The following is an 18,183-nucleotide window of genomic DNA, read 5'->3' as shown; positions in this document are numbered from 1 at the left end:
TCATGCTTTGGGGCTGTTTTTCTGCAAAGGGACCAGGACGACTGATCCGTGTAAAGGAAAGAATGAATGTGGCCATGTATCGTGAGATTTTGAGTGAAAACCTCCTTCCATCAGCAAGGGCATTGAAGATGAAACGTGGCTGGGTCTTTCAGCATGACAATGATCCCAAACACACCGCCCGGGCAACGAAGGAGTGGCTTCGTAAGAAGCATTTCAAGGTCCTGGAGTGGCCTAGCCAGTCTCCAGATCTCAACCCCATAGAAAATCTTTGGAAGGAGTTGAAAGTCCGTGTTGCCCAGCAACAGCCCCAAAACATCACTGCTCTAGAGGAGATCTGCATGGAGGAATGGGCCAAAATACCAGCAACAGTGTGAAAACCTTGTGAAGACTTACAGAAAATGTTTGACCTCTGTCATTGCCAACAAAGGGTATATAACAAAGTATTGAGATAAACTTTTGTTATTGACCAAATACTTATTTTCCACCATAATTTGCAAATAAATTCATTAAAAATCCTACAATGTGATTTTCTGGATTTTTTTTTCTCATTTTGTCTGTCATAGTTGAAGTGTACCTATGATGGAAATTACAGGCCTCTCTCATCTTTTTAAGTGGGAGAACTTGCACAATTGGTGGCTGACTAAATACTTTTTTGCCCCACTGTATATATACACACACACAGAGTTAAAGTCGGAAGTTCACATACACCTTAGCCAAATACATTTAAATGCAGTTTCACAATCCCTGACATTTAATCCTAGGAACAATTCCCTGTTTTAGGTCAGTTAGGATCACCACTTTATTTTAAGAATGTGAAATGTCAGAATAATAGAAGAGAGAATTATTTATTTCAGCTTTTATTTCTTTCATCACATTCCCAGTGGGTCAGAAGTTTACATACACTCAATTAGTATTTGGAAGCATTGACTTTAAATTGTTTAACTTGGGTCAAGCGTTTCGGGTAACCTTCCACAAGCTTCCCACAATAAGTTGGGTGAATTTTGGACCATTCCTCCTGACAGAGCTGGTGTAACTGAGTCAGGTTTGTAGGCCTACTTGCTCGCACACGCTTTTTCAGTTCTGCCCACAAATGTTCTGTGGGATTGAGGTCAGGGCATTGTGATGGCCACTCCAATACCTTGACTTTGTTGTACTTAAGCCATTTTGCCACAACTTTGGAAGTATGCTTGGGGTCATTGTTCATTTGGACCATTTTCGACCAAGCTTTAACTTCCTGACTGATGTCTTGAGATGTTGCTTCAATATATCCACATCATTTTCCTCCCTCATGATGCCATCTATTTTGTGAAGTGCACCAGTCCCTCCTGCAGCAAAGCACACCCACAACATGATGCTGCAACCCCGTGCTTCATGGTTGGGATGGTGTTCTACGGCTTGCAAGCATCCCCCTTTTTCCTCCAAACATAACGATGGTCATTATGGCCAAACAGTTCTATTTTTGTTTCATCAGACCAGAGGACATTTCTCCAAAAAGTACCATCTTTGTCCCCATGTGCAGTTGCAAACCGTAGTCTGGCTTTATGTGGGTTTTGGAGCAGTGGCTTCTTCCTTGCTGAGCAGCTTTTCAGTTTATGTTGATATAGGACTCATTTTACTGTGGATATAGATATTTTGTACCCGTTTCCTCCAGCATCTTCAACAGGTCCTTTGCTGTTGTTCTGGGATTGATCTGCACTTTTTGCACCACACTTTTCGGACCAAAGTGGTGTTTATACTTGCGTACTATTGTTTGTACAGATGAATGTGGTACCTTCAGCTGTTTGGAAATTGCTCCCAAGGATGAACCAGACTTGTGGAGGTCTACAATTTTTTTTGCTGAGATCTTGGCTGATTTTCTTTTGATTTTCCCATGATGTCAAGCAAAGAGGCACTGAGTTTGAAGGTAGGCCTTGAAATACATCCACAGGTACACCTCCAACTGACTCAAATTATGTCAATTAGCCTATCAGAAGCTTCTAAAGCCATGACATTTTCTGGAATTTTCCAAGCTGTTTCATTGCACAGTCAACTTAGTGTATGGAAACTTCTGACCCACTGGAATTGTGATACAGTGAATTATAAGTGAAATAATCTGTCTGTAAACAATTGTTGGAAAAATGACTTGTGTCATGCACAAAGTAGATGTCCTAACCGATTTGCTAAAACTATAAATTTGTTAACAAGAAACTTGTGGAGTGGTTGAAAAACAAGTTAATGACTCCAACCTAAGTGTATGTAAACTTCCAACTTCAACTGTGTGTATATATATATTTTTAAAAATTAAGACAAATTATATTAAGTTGTCAGCTATACGATCTGGTCATTATTCAGCTAACAAGTCAAAAACGAACTAAAACATTGTTTATAATGTTGCTTTTAGTTGCCTGGTTTGCTATATTGACATATACTAAATACATTTTTAAACCAGGTGCATTTAAAATGGTGTTCAAATACACTAGTTATGCTATTTTGGACCACCAGGCTACTGATATGCAGCCTGTAGTTTGTGTTTATTCTTTTTCATAACTACAAGTTTGTCGGACGACAATAGAATGTTCATGTCGTCAGTGGAACTGTCGATAGACGTAGTGTAAACCAGCCTTTAGTCTTGAGATCTTTGGTTGTTTAGTACATGGCCTCACATGTGACTCCTTAAAGAGATGGGTGGGTCTAAGCCTTACGAGGGTGGGAACAATGTTGAATGGGTGTAGACAAAGCAGAGCTTGCCAGTAGCTTTACTAAAACATTCAAGGGCCATTTTCTCAAGTGAGGTTACAAGTTTATCAACTTACAAAGCAGAATTACTTTCTCATTGTTTCTCAACTGTAGTGTATGATACCATTTAAGCGCAGAGTCTCTACTTCTATTCAATGTAATAAAAAACAAAAACACACAATTTCAAATTTTGCTACATAAGACCGAATCGAGCCGCTCGGTTATTATTATGCTTTGCAGATCGTAAGGCTAGCGTAGCTAACAAATTGTCAGCCAACATAACTTATAACGTAACTTATTTGAAAAGTCATTACTTTATTACATTGCAGAACATAGCTAAAGCTAAGAATTTGTATCCGCTCTCAGACTTCGGATGCATATTTTCCGCCATTTTCTTCAAATCTAAAGAATTGCATTATGGGGCCTAAAAAGCAAGGAAACAGTGGCCACTGCTTGTGTACTTTGTATTTTGGAGACTGTAGTACGACATCCAGAAACTTTTGGCATACTAACTATATCCATACTATGACCAATAAGCATACTACTTGTGGAGGTAAATTGAGTACGAATATTCATACATGAACAAACCTAGGCTACTGTAGATAGCTATCTATATGGTGGTATACAAGCTGAGGTTAATCAAGAAATGCAAACAGATATTTTGATTAGTTGGGTAGCTAGCTAATGTTTTCTTGCTTATCCGAAGTCCAGCAGATAACATTAGCCTTATTAGCTAGCTAACACCAGTCAGCTGAAAGCTAGCTTGTTAGCGAACAGGCGAAGAAAGGTACTAAGGTAGATAGTTATATTTGGTTATGGAAGGTTTTTACACAAATTACTTCAACCATTAGCTAGCTAGCTAGAGCCAGATAACAGCGGACCTTAACAAAGAAACTAAAAGTAGCTAGCTCACATCTAAATGCCAATCCTACATTTTTCCACAAAACATAACTAGCTAGCTAGATCAGTGCAAAACCAACACCAGACATCAGGCAAAGTGTCACACTGCTACCTTACAATGCATACCATGGGCTTTTACAACACTCGCTAGCTAGCTACTCCATAGTCCAAACTACGGTAAGAGCTATCCACGTTTCACTGTCAGACATTTCAAACTGCTCTGAAAACAAACTGCTAGCTAACGTTACATAAACAGTGTCTCAGCTGTGCACCTGCAATATGCAAATGCATTCTTGCTAGCATCAGAACAACTCAGTTTGTAACATGCATAATAAATTCCAGTACGCTCCTCTGGTCTTCTTGAAATTTTAATGCAATGTATGCTGATCAACAGTGCCAAACTCACAACTCTGCCATGTTGCAGGCTTTACAGGTGGGGGGGTAATGTCCCCCAAACCAGGATTACTAAAGCAATAAGGCCAGAGGTGTGGTATATGGCCAATATACCCCGGCTAAGGCCTGTTCTTTGGCACAACGCATCGTGGTGTATATGTGTGGGGGCGGGGGGGGTCAATGCAAATAGTCAGGGTTGCCATTTGATTACTTGTTCAGCAGTTTTATGGCTTGGGGGTAAAAGATGTTAAGGAGCCGTTTGGTCTGACCATTTTTTGGGGCCTTCCTCTGACACCGCCTAGTATATAGGTCCTGGGTGGCAGGAAGCTTGGCCCAAGTGATGTACTGGGCAGTATGCACTACTCTCTGCAGCGCCTTACGGTGAGATGCCGAGCAGTTGCCATACCGGGCGGACCTGGGGTCCCATGCCATATCTTCTCAGTCTCCTGAGGGGGAAAAGGTGTTGTCATGGTGTTGTCAACTGTCATGGTGTGTTGGACTATGATAGTTTGTTGGTGATGTGAACATCAAGGAACTTGAAACTCTCGACCCGCTCCACGGGGGCCTGTTTGGCCCACCTTTTCCTGTAGTCCACAATCAGCTCCTTTGTCTTGCTCACATTGAGGGAAAGGTTGTTGTCCTGGCAGTCTCGGACCTCCTCCCTATAAGCTGTCTCATCATTGTCGGTGATCAGGCCTACCACTGTTGTGTCGTCAGCAAACTTAATGGTGGTGTTGGAGTCGTGTTTTGCCACACAGTCGTTGGTGAAAAGGGAGTACAGGAGGGGACTAAGCACGCACCCGAGGGGCCCCAGTGTTGAGCATCAGCGTGGCAGATATGTTGTTCCCTATCCCTTACCACCTGTGGCGGCCCGTCAGGAAGTCCAGGATGCAGTTGCAGAGGGAGGTGTATAGTCCCAGGGTCCTTAGCTTAGTGATGAGCTTTGTGGGCACTATGGTGTTGAACACTGAGCTGTAGTCAATGATAAGCATTCTCACATAGGTGTTCCTTTTGTCCAGATGGGAAGTGTGATTGAAATTGCATCTGTGGATCTGTTGGGGCGGTATGCAAATTGGACTGGGTTTCCGGGATGCTGTTGATGTGAGCCATGACCAGCTTTTCAAAGGCCTTCATGGCTACCAACGTGAATGCTACAGGGCGGTAATCATTTAGGCAGGTTACCTTCGCTTCCTTGGGCACAGGGACTATGGTGGTCTACTTTAAACATGTAGGTATTACAGACTAGTCAGGGAGAAGTTGAAAATGTCAGTGGAGACACTTGCCAGTTGGTCCACGCATGCTTTGAGTACACATACTGGTAATCAGCCTAGCTCCGCGGCTTTGTAAAATGTTGACCTGTTTAAAAAAGGTCTTGGTCACATCAGCTAAGAAGAGTGTGATCACACAGTCGTCTGGAACAGCTGGTGCTCTCATGCATGGTTCAGTGTTGCTTGCCTCGAAGCGAGCATAAAAAGACATTTAGCTCGTCTGGTAGACTTGCGTCACTAGGCAGCTCGCGGCTAGGTTTCCCTTTCTAGTTTACAAGCCCTGCCACATCCGACGAGCATCAGAGCGGGTGGAGTAGGATTCAATCTAAGTCTTGTATTGACGCTTTGCCTGATTGAAGGTTCGTCTAAGGGCGTATTGGGATTTGTTATAAGCATCCGGATTAGTGTCCCGCTCCTTGAAAGCTGCAGGTCTAGTCTTTAGCTCGGTGCGGATGTTGCCTGTAATCCATGGATTCTGGTTGGGATATGTACACTACCGTTCAAAAGTTGAGTCACTTGGAAATGTCCTTGTTATTGAAAGTAATGCAAAATAGTTGTCCATTAAAATAACAAATTGATCAGAAATACAGTGTAGACATTGTAAATTACTATTGTAGCTGGAAACTGCAGATTAAATTTTTTTTTTTTTTTAAATAGGTTTTTAAATGGAATACCTACATAGGCGTAGAGGCCCATTATCAGCAACCATCACTCCTGTGTTCCAATGGCACGTTGTGTTAGCTAATCCCAAGTTAATAATTTTAAAAGGCTAATTGATCATTAGAAAACCCTTTTGCAATTATGTTAGCACAGCTGAAAACAGTTCTGATTAAAGACGCAATACAACTGGCCTTCTTTAGACTAGTTGAGCATCAGCATTCGTGGGTTTGATTACAGGCTCGAAATGGCCAGAAAAAAAGAACTTTCTTCTGAAACTCGTCAGTCTATTCTTGTGAGGAATGAAGGATATTCCATGCGAAATTGCCAAGAAACTGAAGGTCTCGTACAACACTGTACTACTCCCTTCACAGAACAGCGCAAACTGGCTCTAACCAGATTAGAAAGAGTGGGAGGCCCCGGTGCACAACTGAGCAAGAGGACAAGTACATTAGATGGTCTAGTTTGAGAAACAGCACTCCATTTTGCAACTCCATACCATGTGGATGGCGCTTAATTGGAGCCATATTTCCTCCTACAACAGAACAATGACCCAAAGCACAGCTCCATACTATGCAGAAACTATTTTAGGGAAGAAGCGGTCAGCTGGTATTCGGTCTATAATGGAGTGGCCAGTACAGTCACCGGATCTCAACCCTATTGAGCTGTTGTGGGAGCAGCTTGACCGTATGGTACGTAAGAAGTGCCCATCAAGCCAATCCAACTTGTGGGAGGTGCTTCAAGAAGCATGGGGTGAAATTTCTTCAGAATGCAAAAGGTCTGCAAGGCTGTAATTGCTGCATTCTTTGACGAAAGCAAAGTTTGAAGGACAATTGTTTCAATTAATAATCATCATTTATAACCTTGTCAACATCTTGACTACATTTCCTATTCATTTTGCAACTCATTTCATATTTGTTTTCATGGAAAACATGGACATTTCTAAGTGACCCCAAACTTTTGAACAGTAGTGGGGACGACGTCGTCGATGCACTTATTGATGAAGATGGGTGACTGAGGTAGTATACTCTTCAATGCCATTGGATGAATCCCGGAACATATTCCAGTCTGTGCTAGCAAATCAGTCCTGTAGCGTAGTACCACTTCTGTATTGAGCGAGTCACTGGTACTTCCTGCTTTAGTTTTTGCTTGTAAGCAGGAATCCCGAGGATAGAATTATGGTCAGACTTGCCAAATGGAGGGCAAGGGAGAGCTTTGTATGCGTCTCTGTGTGTGGAGTAAAGGTGGTCTAGAGGGGGGGTTCCCCTCTGGTTGCACATGTGACATGCTGGTAGAAATGAGGTAAAACGGATTTAAGTTTGCCTGCATTAAAGTCACCGGCCACTAGGAGCTCCACTTCTGGATGAGCATTTTCTTGTTTGCTTACGACCTTATCCAGCTCGTTGAGTGTGGTCTTAGTGCCAGCATCGGTTTGTGGTGTTAAATAGACGGCTACGAATATAAACTCAGCAAAAAAAGAAACATCCCTTTTTCAGGACCCGGTCTTTCAAAGATAATTCGTAAAAATCCAAAGAACTTCACAGATCTTCATTGTAAAGGGTTTAAACACTGTTTCCCATGCTTGTTCAATGAAACATAAACAATTAATGAACATGCACCTGTGGAACGGTCATTAAGACCTAACAGACGGTAGGCAATTAAGGTCACAGTTATGAAAACTTAGGTCACTAAATAGGCCTTTCTACTGACTCTGAAAAACACCAAAAGAAAGATGCCCAGGGTCCCTGCTCATCTGCGTGAACGTGCTTAGGCATGCTGCAAGGCATGAGGATGGCAGATGTGGCCAGGGCAATAAATTGCAATGTTTGTACTGTGAGACGCCTAAGACAGCGCTACAGGGAGAGACAGCACGGACAGCTGATCGTCCTCGCAGTGGCAGACCATGTGTAACAACACCTGCACAGGATTGGTACATCCGAACATTACACCTGCGGGACAGGTACAGGATGACAACTGCCCGAGTTACACCAGGAGCGCACAATCCCTCCATCAGTGCTCAGACTGTCTGCAATAGGCTGAGAGAGGCTGGACTGAGGGCTTGTAGACCTGTTGTAAGGCAGGTCCTCACCAGACATCACCGGCAACAACGTCCCCTATAGGCACAGACCCACCGTCGCTGGACCAGACAGGACTGGCAAAAGTGCTCTTCACTGTTGAGTCGCGGTTTTGTCTCACCAGGATTGATGGTCGGATTCGCGTTTATGATCGAAGGAATGAGCGTTACACCAAGGTCTGTACTCTGGAGCGGGATCGATTTGTAGGTGGAGGGTCCGTTATGGTCTGGGGCGGTGTGTCACAGCATCATCGGTCTGAGCTTGTTGTCATTGCAGGCAATCTCAACGCTGTGCATTACAGGGAAGACGTCCTCCTCCCTCATATGGTACCCTTCCTGCAGTCTCATCCTGACATGACCCTCCAGCATGACAATGCCACCAGCCATACTGCTCGTTCTGATGAGTGATTTCCTGCAAGACAGGAATGTCAGTGTTCTGCCATGACCAGCGAAGAGCCCGGATCTCAATCCCATTGAGCACGTCTGGGGCCTGTTGGATCAGAGGGTGAGGGCTCGGGCCATTCCCCCCAGGAATGTCCGGGAACTTGCAGGTGCCTTGGTGGAAGAGTGAAGTAACATCTCACAGCAAGAACTGGCACATTTGGTTCAGTCGATGAGGAGGAGATGCACTGCAGTAGTTAATGCAGCTGGTGGCCTTCCAGATACTGACTGTCACTTTTGATTTTGACCCCCCCCCCTTTGTTCAGGGACACATTATTCCATTTCTGTTAGTTACATGTATGTGGAACTTGTTTAGTTTATGTCTCAGTTGTTGAATCTTATGTTCATACAAATATTTACACATGTTAAGTTCGCTGAAAAAAACGCAGTTGACAGTGAGAGGACGTTTCCTTTTTTGCTGAGTTTATATAAGAACTCTTGGTACAGCTTATCATGACGTACTCTACCTCAGGCGAGCAATACCTCGAGACTTCTTTAATATTAGACATTGCGCACCAGCTGTTATTGACAAAAAGACCCACACCCTCGCCCCTCGTCTTGGATTGTGCGAGGTGGAAAGACTCATAGGAGCAGGAGCCTATCTTCCGTTTCTGTAGCCCAAGGCAGCTTGATGTACAAGTACACCCCCTGGACAGGACGCTTGTCTATAGCAGGCCTTACCCCTAATCTACCTCCTTAATGCTGAGTGCCAAGCAGATACACATCGGGTCACATTTTTTACAGGTCTTTGGTGTGACTCGGCCAGGGATCGAACTCCCAACTTTCCAATCTCAGGGCGGACACAAACCACAAGGCTACTGAGTTGGAAGCCCATGAGAAGACCTTACCTTTACTATCTGGTTCTAAAGGCTGCTGGGGCAGGAGCACACAGGTGAGCACCTTTTCCCCAGACTCTGGGTCTATGTCATTCTGGAAGGTGAGCAGAGGCTGCGACTGGTTCTCTGACAGCCACAGGGCCTTGAGTCGCAGCGCGGTCAGAGATATGGGTAGGTGGAGCAGTCTGGAGAGAGATGACATGGTATAGACAAGCTTCAGAGAATATTGCAAAATGTTTTGTGAACCTGATTGATTTGTGGACAGCTAAGAACGAGTATATTGGTGTCAAATATTATGATTTACAGTGAGCACCAGTCACATCTAAAAGCTTTACTGGGTCTGGTGTATATTCAAATGTAAATATTGTATATGATATAATGTGTATATGATTAAAAAGGTTAATAAAGTGGCATTGAATTTGAATGTAGCCTACCTATTTCCAGAGACATCAAACACATGCAGCTCTGAAGCCTGAGAGATCTCAGAGGGAATCCTTGTAAGCCTGTTCTCTCGTACACAGAAGACATTCAGGCTACTGCAACCTCCAATCTTGATTTGGGTAGGAAAGACATACAAACAAGACATGAAAACAGTGTCTTTAATTCTTTAAGTCATTGTCAAACACCCACACAATTGCATATTTGTTCCGTGTTCTGAGGCACACAGACATCTTGAGCAGGGAGGAAGAGGGAAAAAGCTTTGGTTAGAACAATTTACGTAAAATAAAAAAATTCTAAAAAGTTACATTTTTACTTTACCATTTCAAAACCACAGAAAAATGTGATGTGTGTGTATACCTTCATTGTTCAAAATATCCATTTAGTGTAATGGGCATAGAAAGGTAAACCATTCAGAGCATTTGGGAGCTTTGCCACAGAAATGGGCATATTTAAAGTCCTGTGTAGCTCAGTTGGTAGAGCATGGCACTTGCAATGCCAGGATTGTGGGTTCGATTCCCACGGGGGACTAGTATGAAAAAAAATATGAAAGTTGCGGTGTCTGCTAAATAAGGGTGTCTGCTAAATTACTCAAATGTATTGAATGGCTAAGGTGTTTGGCAGAGTTGGAGCTAAAGTTAGCTGCAATTACTAGTGTGTTAAAGTAGGGACCTGATGGGCCAGCTGTAGTCAGACTAATCTACTAAATCAGTCAGTAGACAGACTTGAACAGGAACCAAATACAGTAATGGAGTCTCATCATGTTAAAAGGATCTGGCTAAGCTGAAGCCCTCACTGGAGTAAATAAGAGTTGAAGAAGAGAAGTCCAAATTTACATTTACATTTTAGTCATTTAGCAGACGCTCTTATCCAGAGCGACTTACAGTAGAGTGCATACATTTTATTACATTTTTACATACTGAGACAAGGATATCCCTACCAGCCAAGAGCAGACGCTCTTATCCAGAGCGACTTACAGTAGAGTGCATACATTTTTTTACATTGTTATTTTTATTTTTTTTATTTTTTTACATACTGAGACAAGGATATCCCTACCGGCCAAACCCTCCCTACCGGCCAAACCCTCCCTAACCCGGACGACGCTATGCCAATTGTGCGTCGCCCCACGGATACCAGCAGGAATCCCAGTTAGTAGGCTACAAAGTAGGCTACTCAAAGTCTACACCCCCTCTGTCTCCCACACACACCCCCTCTGTCTCCCACACACACCCCCTCTGTCTCCCACACACACCCCCTCTGTCTCCCACACACACCCCCTCTGTCTCCCACACACACCCCCTCTGTCTCCCACACACACCCCCTCTGTCTCCCACACCCCCTCTACAAAAGACTACATGCATGGGCCTACGCTGAAACAACATCAATACCATTGTTTGTCTATGGAGATCTTCCTAAGTAAATACTATTCAACACTAAATGAATATGAAATGCCTTGTTAAAATATTTACATTAAAATGGAAATGAGCAAATATCAGACTTTGAGGCATAAATATTGATTTAACATCAACCACTGTATTGTGGTGAACAAGTGCTCGTCTAGTACCAGGACTACTGTTAACATTAGAAAGGTCATGCAGCATTCACAGTTTGAGACAATAAAACAATGACACTATCAATTCATTATCTGGGCCAAGTGCTGTGGACTCACTTGCGTCACTGAGACACAGGGGCATTGTATAATCACTAAAGGGCCTTTCAGATAACGATTTAACCAGAGGGAGCTTGCTTTCTCTCCAACAGGCAAGATGCTAGAATAAACATACAGCACTCGGAGAATAAACCATAGCTGAACACGCCAGAGAACTGCAGAAGATAATAGAAAATAAATGGATGGGGGGGGCTGCATGTTTTGTCTGTGAAAAACAGTGTGCTTGCTGTCTGCGCTTGAATCTCCTGGAAACAAAAGATAGCATGCCACCAGCCTAGGAGCTAAAATCATGCAGCTGCTACTGTACAGACAGTCACATGCCGAGAATGATGAGTGGCACAGTCACAGTGGGAGATGGCCTTTATGACAGAGTTCTCAGGTCGATTTGATAATCGACATTGGTCTGCATAGTACCACAGTGCCATTTTGTACGCTTCTACTGAATGAGATTCAGTTCACAGAAACTGGATTTCCTGGTTAGCAGGTATGAGGATTAGCATTTCACAATCCCCACTAAAATCAGAAGGGGTCAAGTCTAGTGCAGATAAGTTCTGCATGCAAATCACAGTGATTACTGGGGGATGCACTAACCAGATTACACTTACTCATGACTGAGGCTTCTATGATTTTACATCATTGATCCGAGCAGCAGGGTAAATCATGGAGGCAAAATGAGATGCGATCAAGGTGTACGTTAGCCTTTTTCTGAGCATGTTCAGACTGAGCATGCACAAGCATTTTGCTTAGGGTAAAATGGTTAGCTTAGCATTACATGCAAATAGACAGTTCCCTCACACATATAGTACCGAAGCATTAAAAAAAAACGTATAAAAGTTAATTTCCTGTGTCTAAATTGAAGACAAACTGGTGTGTGTGTGGGGGGGGGATTATTTCTACAGCAGAGCTAGGAAAGAAGTTCTGCCAATTGGAGAAAGTGACAGTTTGAAATAATTCAAAAAAGTACCTCACAGCAGCAAGAGGACAAATTGCTTTTTGATCCAGTCTATACAGTGCACTCCTTCATATAATACAAGAATTGTGTTGTAAATCAATGTACTGTGGAGCGACTTCACTGCTGCATCACAAATGTGATAAATATGGTAAAATCACAAAGGAAGACGGAGTCAAACTTTCTGAGCCATTAAACAAGCCCTTATTTTATCACAGAAAGAAACTCAAAGGAAGAGGCATCATGTCCTCATAACATAAAGCATTTACAAGATAAAAATCTAAGCCCATAATATAGTAGACTATGAACTGTGGTGCCCTTTGAAGCAAGTCTCAACAAGTCTCACTATGCTTCTTTGCTTCAAACTACTACATGTTGGAAAGACCATAGCATACCTCTTTTGGTAATGATGCTAGTCGGTTTCTGTCACAGTTGAAGTTGGAGAGTCTCTTTAGTTTTCCAATACTTCTTGGCACACTCTAAAGAGGAAAACAACCAGTAAGAAATAATTACATTTTGCACATACAGTAATGGGTATAGCAGTGACACTTGACTGGCATGTGGCCCAGCATGGGGATTACTTACACAGTCCTCCTGTCAGGATGAAATAAACAAATCTAATTGTTAGTGCCTAAGTGAGGATAAGTCCCTGGCGCACACTTAGATGTTTTTAGCCTCTTAGGAAGTGAAGACTAAGGGCATAATGAAGGTCAAAGGTTACAAGATAATAGGAGATGCATCCCTTCAGAAGGAAGATGAAATTGTGTCATGCTGTACTGTAGGTCACAAGGTCTTTCCAAGGACAGAAGAGCACAGCCATCAGAGGTAGGTAATTACTACTGTAGAAATCAACAGTAGCTAAAGAGGACAATGTTTTGACCTTGTTAGCACATAAATTAAACTGCTTGTCGTTGGATGAAACAGTTGTCTTTTGATTTCGATTACATAAAAGAAAAGTAATTGGGTCTAAGTTATCAAACCTGCCCTCACAACAGTATGTATATATGAGGAACTACAGTGCTATCAAAAACACACCTGTAACTGATTCTCTGTGAGGATCAGTTCAGTGAGACTCTCACAGTTGCCAATGCTCTCTGGCAGCTGGGCAAGACGATTCTGGTCTGCTTTCAATATAGACAGTCGCCTTAGTTTTCCTGCAAAACAAAAAGCATTACTTACTGTGATTCAGACATATACATGAGGGTAGTCAGGATAGTATGGGAATCATTATCATTCATAAAATAAGTTAATTGGAACCAACACCTATGGCTAACAAAACAATATATCACAGCCTAATAAAACAACATTTTGTGATTCCATTCAACACAACAACGAAGGTCAATGTTTGTATCCCAGTCTTCTTATTGGGAATAAAATTACACATATTTTCTTTTAAATCAAATAATGCTAAATGGATTTAATTATTACATTTTCCATTCATCCATTATATTGTACCCTAGGGCCACATCACCAGTGTTAAGTCAGTTATGTTACCAAATGTGGACTCTTTATCATGTGGTTAATCTAAGCCTTTTTGATATAACTACGCAATATATTTTAATCTGTTCAGATTCATTTCCTGTTTATGCTCAGTTTACATTGATGTTGATCCCAGTTTTGACCCAATCAGTATCAGCATGGATCAACATTCACAAATGCAAAGCAGCACACACACATGTCTCAAAGACACTATGGTGGTGTAGAGTGCAACAGCGTCCTGACCTATGCCCTCTGGCAGAGCATCGATGAGGTTTTGAGACACCAGCAGGTCAGTAAGGGAGACCAGGCCGCCGATCTCTTCTGGAAGGTGCTCCAGCTTGTTCTCTGATACATCTAGACACAGGAGGCTTTTCATGCTGCCTATCTCCTACGGGTTGAACACACTTCAATTATAAATGCATATCCCAGTCCGTGTTAGCCCTTAACAATAATGGTGCATCTCGTGACTGCATTATATCAACACAAGTTGCAATATTAATTTAGTCTAAGCACATCCAATGTTTTAAAATGGGTGGGAGCCTTTTACTTTTTGGGGAATCAAACCATATTCTACAAGTTCAACTGTAATATTAAGACTTTTTTTTTTTAAAAGAGAGAATTATTAGTGCAAACGTCTTAAACATATCTTACTGCAGGTAATTCAGCCAACTGATTTCCGTCCAGCCACAAGTTCTTCAAGCTGACAAGACAGCCTATTGTTTCAGGCTGCGTGGGAGGAAGGATTTTGGAGGCAGAGGAGAGAGAAGAGATAGTGAGAGCGAGGAAATAATTATACACAGGTGACTGAGGCAAATGTAAACAAGACTGTGGAAGAATTTCAACCATGTGTAAACTGTCATTCCCTAGCCTGATCTGGTTTCAGTTCATCTCTCAGGAAGTGTCTCTCTGTATCAGAGTTACCTTTAAATAAACATTAAACCTGACATTGTTGTAAGACTATAAACTACAAAACTAAACGGCCCTGTCACACTACCCCTTCAGAATGACAAGACGGAGGTATCTTTATCATTACTCCCAATTATGTTTCACATAACAAGAATAGTGTTGAGTGAGATTTGAGTGCTGCCCATTCTATACACGTTTAGCTTGGCACATTGTTTACTTCAGTGTGAATGCTCTCCCCACAAAATCAACATCCTTACTGAGATCAGTTACAAGGTTACGTGCAAACAAGTCAGATAAACTTACCAAATTGTAAATTTCATTGTTCCCCAGGTCAAGTTCTTCAAGTCTGTGAAGTAGCGATAGTGACCTGTGGAAGGAAGGGGTAGGAAATATCCTAAAACATCACATACTGTGTAGGCCTAGGCTTTGCAACAAACTCACCACACACAGAGATGGATGTACATTTGATCTACTTCTCATTCTCGGTCTGTTTCACTGCAGTTTCATTTTAACCATGTGCGAGTGAAAATGTATTGGCCACATACCAAGCAGTGAGACGGTTAGACAGTCCGCGAGAGACTGTTGTGCCAACATAAGTTGAAAGGGTTCTCCTCAAAGAATGTAAGCGAGGCGTTGCCCCACTATGTAAAAACAAAACAAAAATTCCCCCTCGCTTTATTTCTCATTAGAGAAGGCAAATTGTTTCTCTAGATAGCAGGAAATGGAAGTTACAGGTGTTAAAAAAGCTAAAATCTGTAAATCCAAAGGGGGGCACTGTCGGCCGTACTCAACAACACCACCACCTTGTTACACAATCCGGGGGAGAACCCAGGTAGAACATTGGCTGAAGACAGACAACTCTTCAAAGAGCACACTGCGCTCTACATCACCTCGAAAGTCTAAATATAATCTTATATATAAATGCCTGTCATGTGAAACACGTAAGGCTTCATCTGTGGTCTACCTAGTCTAATTGGCTACATGCTTGTAATGTAGTCATACAGACCCAACTTCATTACATCCCTTTTCAGGGGAATGGGTGCCACTCTCAGAGCGTTTGTGGAACACAGATGTCTGGGGCGGGTTGGGAGCAGGGAAAAATAAGAATTTCAGTCTCTGACGGACTAAAAGTAGGCCTAGTCGTCTTGTGCCTTCAATTAATATTTGCCCTGAAACAAAGCATATACAGTGCATTCTGAAAGTATTCAGACCCCTTCAATTTTTCCACATTTTGTTACGTTACAGCCTTATTCTAAAATGTATTAAATTACCTTTCCCCCTCATTAATCTACACACAACACCCCATAATGACTACCCCATAATGACAAAGCGAAAACAGGTTTTAGAATTTTCAGCAAATCTATTAAGACAACAAAAATAGAAAATACCTAATTTACATAACTATTCAGAACCTTTGCTATGAGACTCGAAAATGAGCTCAGGTACATCCTGTTTCCATTGATCATCCTTGAGATGTTTCTACAACTTGATTGGAGTCCACTTGTGGTAAATTCAATTGATTGGACATGGAAAGGCACACACCTGTCTATACAAGGTCCCACAGTTGACAGTGCATGTCAGAGCAAAAACCAAGCCATGAGGTCGAAAGAACTGTCCGTAGAGCTCCGAGACACAATTGTGTCGAGGCACAGATCTGGGGAAGTGTACCAAAAACATTCTGCAGCATTGAAGATCCCCAAGAACAGTGGCCTCCATCATTCTTAAATTGAGTTTGGAACCACCAAGACTCTTCCTACAGCTGGCCGCCTGGCCAAACTGGGCAATCGGGGGATAAGGGCCTTGGTCAGGGAGGTGACCAAGAGAGAACCTTCCAGAAGGTCAGCCATCTCTGCAGCCCTCCACCAATCAGGCCTTTATGGCTGTGGCCAAACAGAAGCGAGTCCACAGTAAAAGACACATGACAGCCCGCTTGGAGTTTGCCAAAAAGCACCTAAAGGACTCTGACCATGAGAAACAAGATTCTCTGGTCTGATGAAATCAAGATTGAAGTCTTTGGCCTGAATACCAAGCGTCACATCTGGAGGAAACATGGCACCATCTCTATGGTGAATCATGGTGGTGGCAGCATCATGCTGTGGGGATGTTTTTCAGCAGCAGGGACTGGGAGACTAGTCAGGATCGAGGGAAAGATGAACGGAGCAAAGTACAGGGAGATCCTTGATGAAAACCTGCTCCAGTGTGCTCAGGACCTCAGACTGGGGCAAAGGTTCACCTTCCAACAGGACATCGACCCTAAGCACACAGCCAAGACAAATGCAGGAGTGGCTTCGGGACAAGTCTTTGAATGTCCTTGAGTGGCCCAGCCAGAGCCCGGACATGAACCCGATCGAACATCTCTGGAGAGACCTGAAAATAGTTGTGCAGAAACGCTCCCCATCCAACCTGACAGAGCTTGAGAGAATCTGCAGAGAAGAAATGGGAGAAACTCCCCAAATACAGGTGTGCTAAGCTTGTAGCGTCATACCCAAGAAGACTCAAGGCTGTAATCACTGCCAAAGGTGCTTCAACAAAGTACTGAGTAAAGGCTCTGAATACTATGATATGTCCTTTTTTTTTCAAAAACCTGTTTTTGCAATGTCATTATGGTGTCGCGTGTAGATTCAGGGGAAAAAAGTAACAATTTAAACCATTTTACAATAAGGCTGTAATGTAACAAAATGTCAAAAAAGTGAAGGGGTCTGAATACTTTCTGAATGCACTGTGTCTAGGGAAGTACTTACTCTGGTAAATACGTCAGCAGGTTCTCTCTGAGTTCCAGTGACACCAAGTTGGAGAGCCTGTGGAGAGAGACAAAAGAGAAGTGGCTATTTGTTGTTGTACCCAGATTATCACAAACAGAAAATCTGAGAGAAAAAAAAGCAATTCTATTTGTCCTTTTTATGAAGATTATTTGAAGCCATCTCGGACAGTCTATGAATTCCAAGAATTAAGGCTTTTAGGAGCACGAATACCAACTAGAATAATGGCTGAGGTAATATCTTTGATCCCCAATGAAAGGGAACCACGGAGCTCAGGTAAAAAAAAAAAAAAAAGTACGCACAATCTGTAACTAGATATTTCTTGCCATATTTTCTTCCATCTGATTGTGACCTATAAGAAAGGTATTCAAATAATTACAGCACTTTTGATTCCAGCTGACGGGTGGGTGGTAAAGTGATGCGACTCACTCGTGCAAGTCTCTGGAGATATGGCTTGGACATCGTCAGTGGTGAACTACAGGCCTAATTGCATCAGAAGCACAGAGGAATCTCTAAATCTTGTGGACTGGAACATTCAAGCCACAAATCAATCGTGGCTTATTGCGAATCAAATTGCACAAAAAGTAATCAATCTATATAAAGTGTGGCCTTAACTTGATTGACACAACGCTACGATTGAAGTCTTAGCATTTGTTATGACTTCCGGAATCAAAGAACAGATTTATTTTTAAAGAAGAA

At 42.5% G+C, this 18,183-nt stretch overlaps 1 protein-coding gene across 2 annotated transcripts in view; it reads right to left on the bottom strand.

Moving 5' to 3' along the window:
* The window catches only part of lrrc1 (leucine rich repeat containing 1), a 48,830-nt gene that overhangs the window by 11,671 nt on the left and 18,976 nt on the right, over nt 1–18,183 (bottom strand). For both annotated transcript variants that reach the window (XM_071409136.1, XM_071409137.1), the window contains exons 5-12: nt 17,467–17,523; nt 15,029–15,092; nt 14,471–14,545; nt 14,063–14,207; nt 13,376–13,494; nt 12,736–12,819; nt 9,719–9,834; nt 9,297–9,469 (exon numbers count right to left, since the gene is read on the bottom strand). In XM_071409136.1, coding sequence (XP_071265237.1) covers nt 9,297–9,469; nt 9,719–9,834; nt 12,736–12,819; nt 13,376–13,494; nt 14,063–14,207; nt 14,471–14,545; nt 15,029–15,092; nt 17,467–17,523 — 833 coding nt within the window. The remainder of the gene's footprint in view (nt 1–9,296; nt 9,470–9,718; nt 9,835–12,735; nt 12,820–13,375; nt 13,495–14,062; nt 14,208–14,470; nt 14,546–15,028; nt 15,093–17,466; nt 17,524–18,183) is intronic.

Source organism: Salvelinus alpinus, chromosome 7 (assembly GCF_045679555.1).
Source record: "Salvelinus alpinus chromosome 7, SLU_Salpinus.1, whole genome shotgun sequence".
NCBI classification, from domain to species: domain Eukaryota; kingdom Metazoa; phylum Chordata; class Actinopteri; order Salmoniformes; family Salmonidae; genus Salvelinus; species Salvelinus alpinus.
The sequence above is the reverse complement of the archived record's forward strand: the minus strand, read 5'-3'. Positions and strand labels throughout refer to the sequence as shown.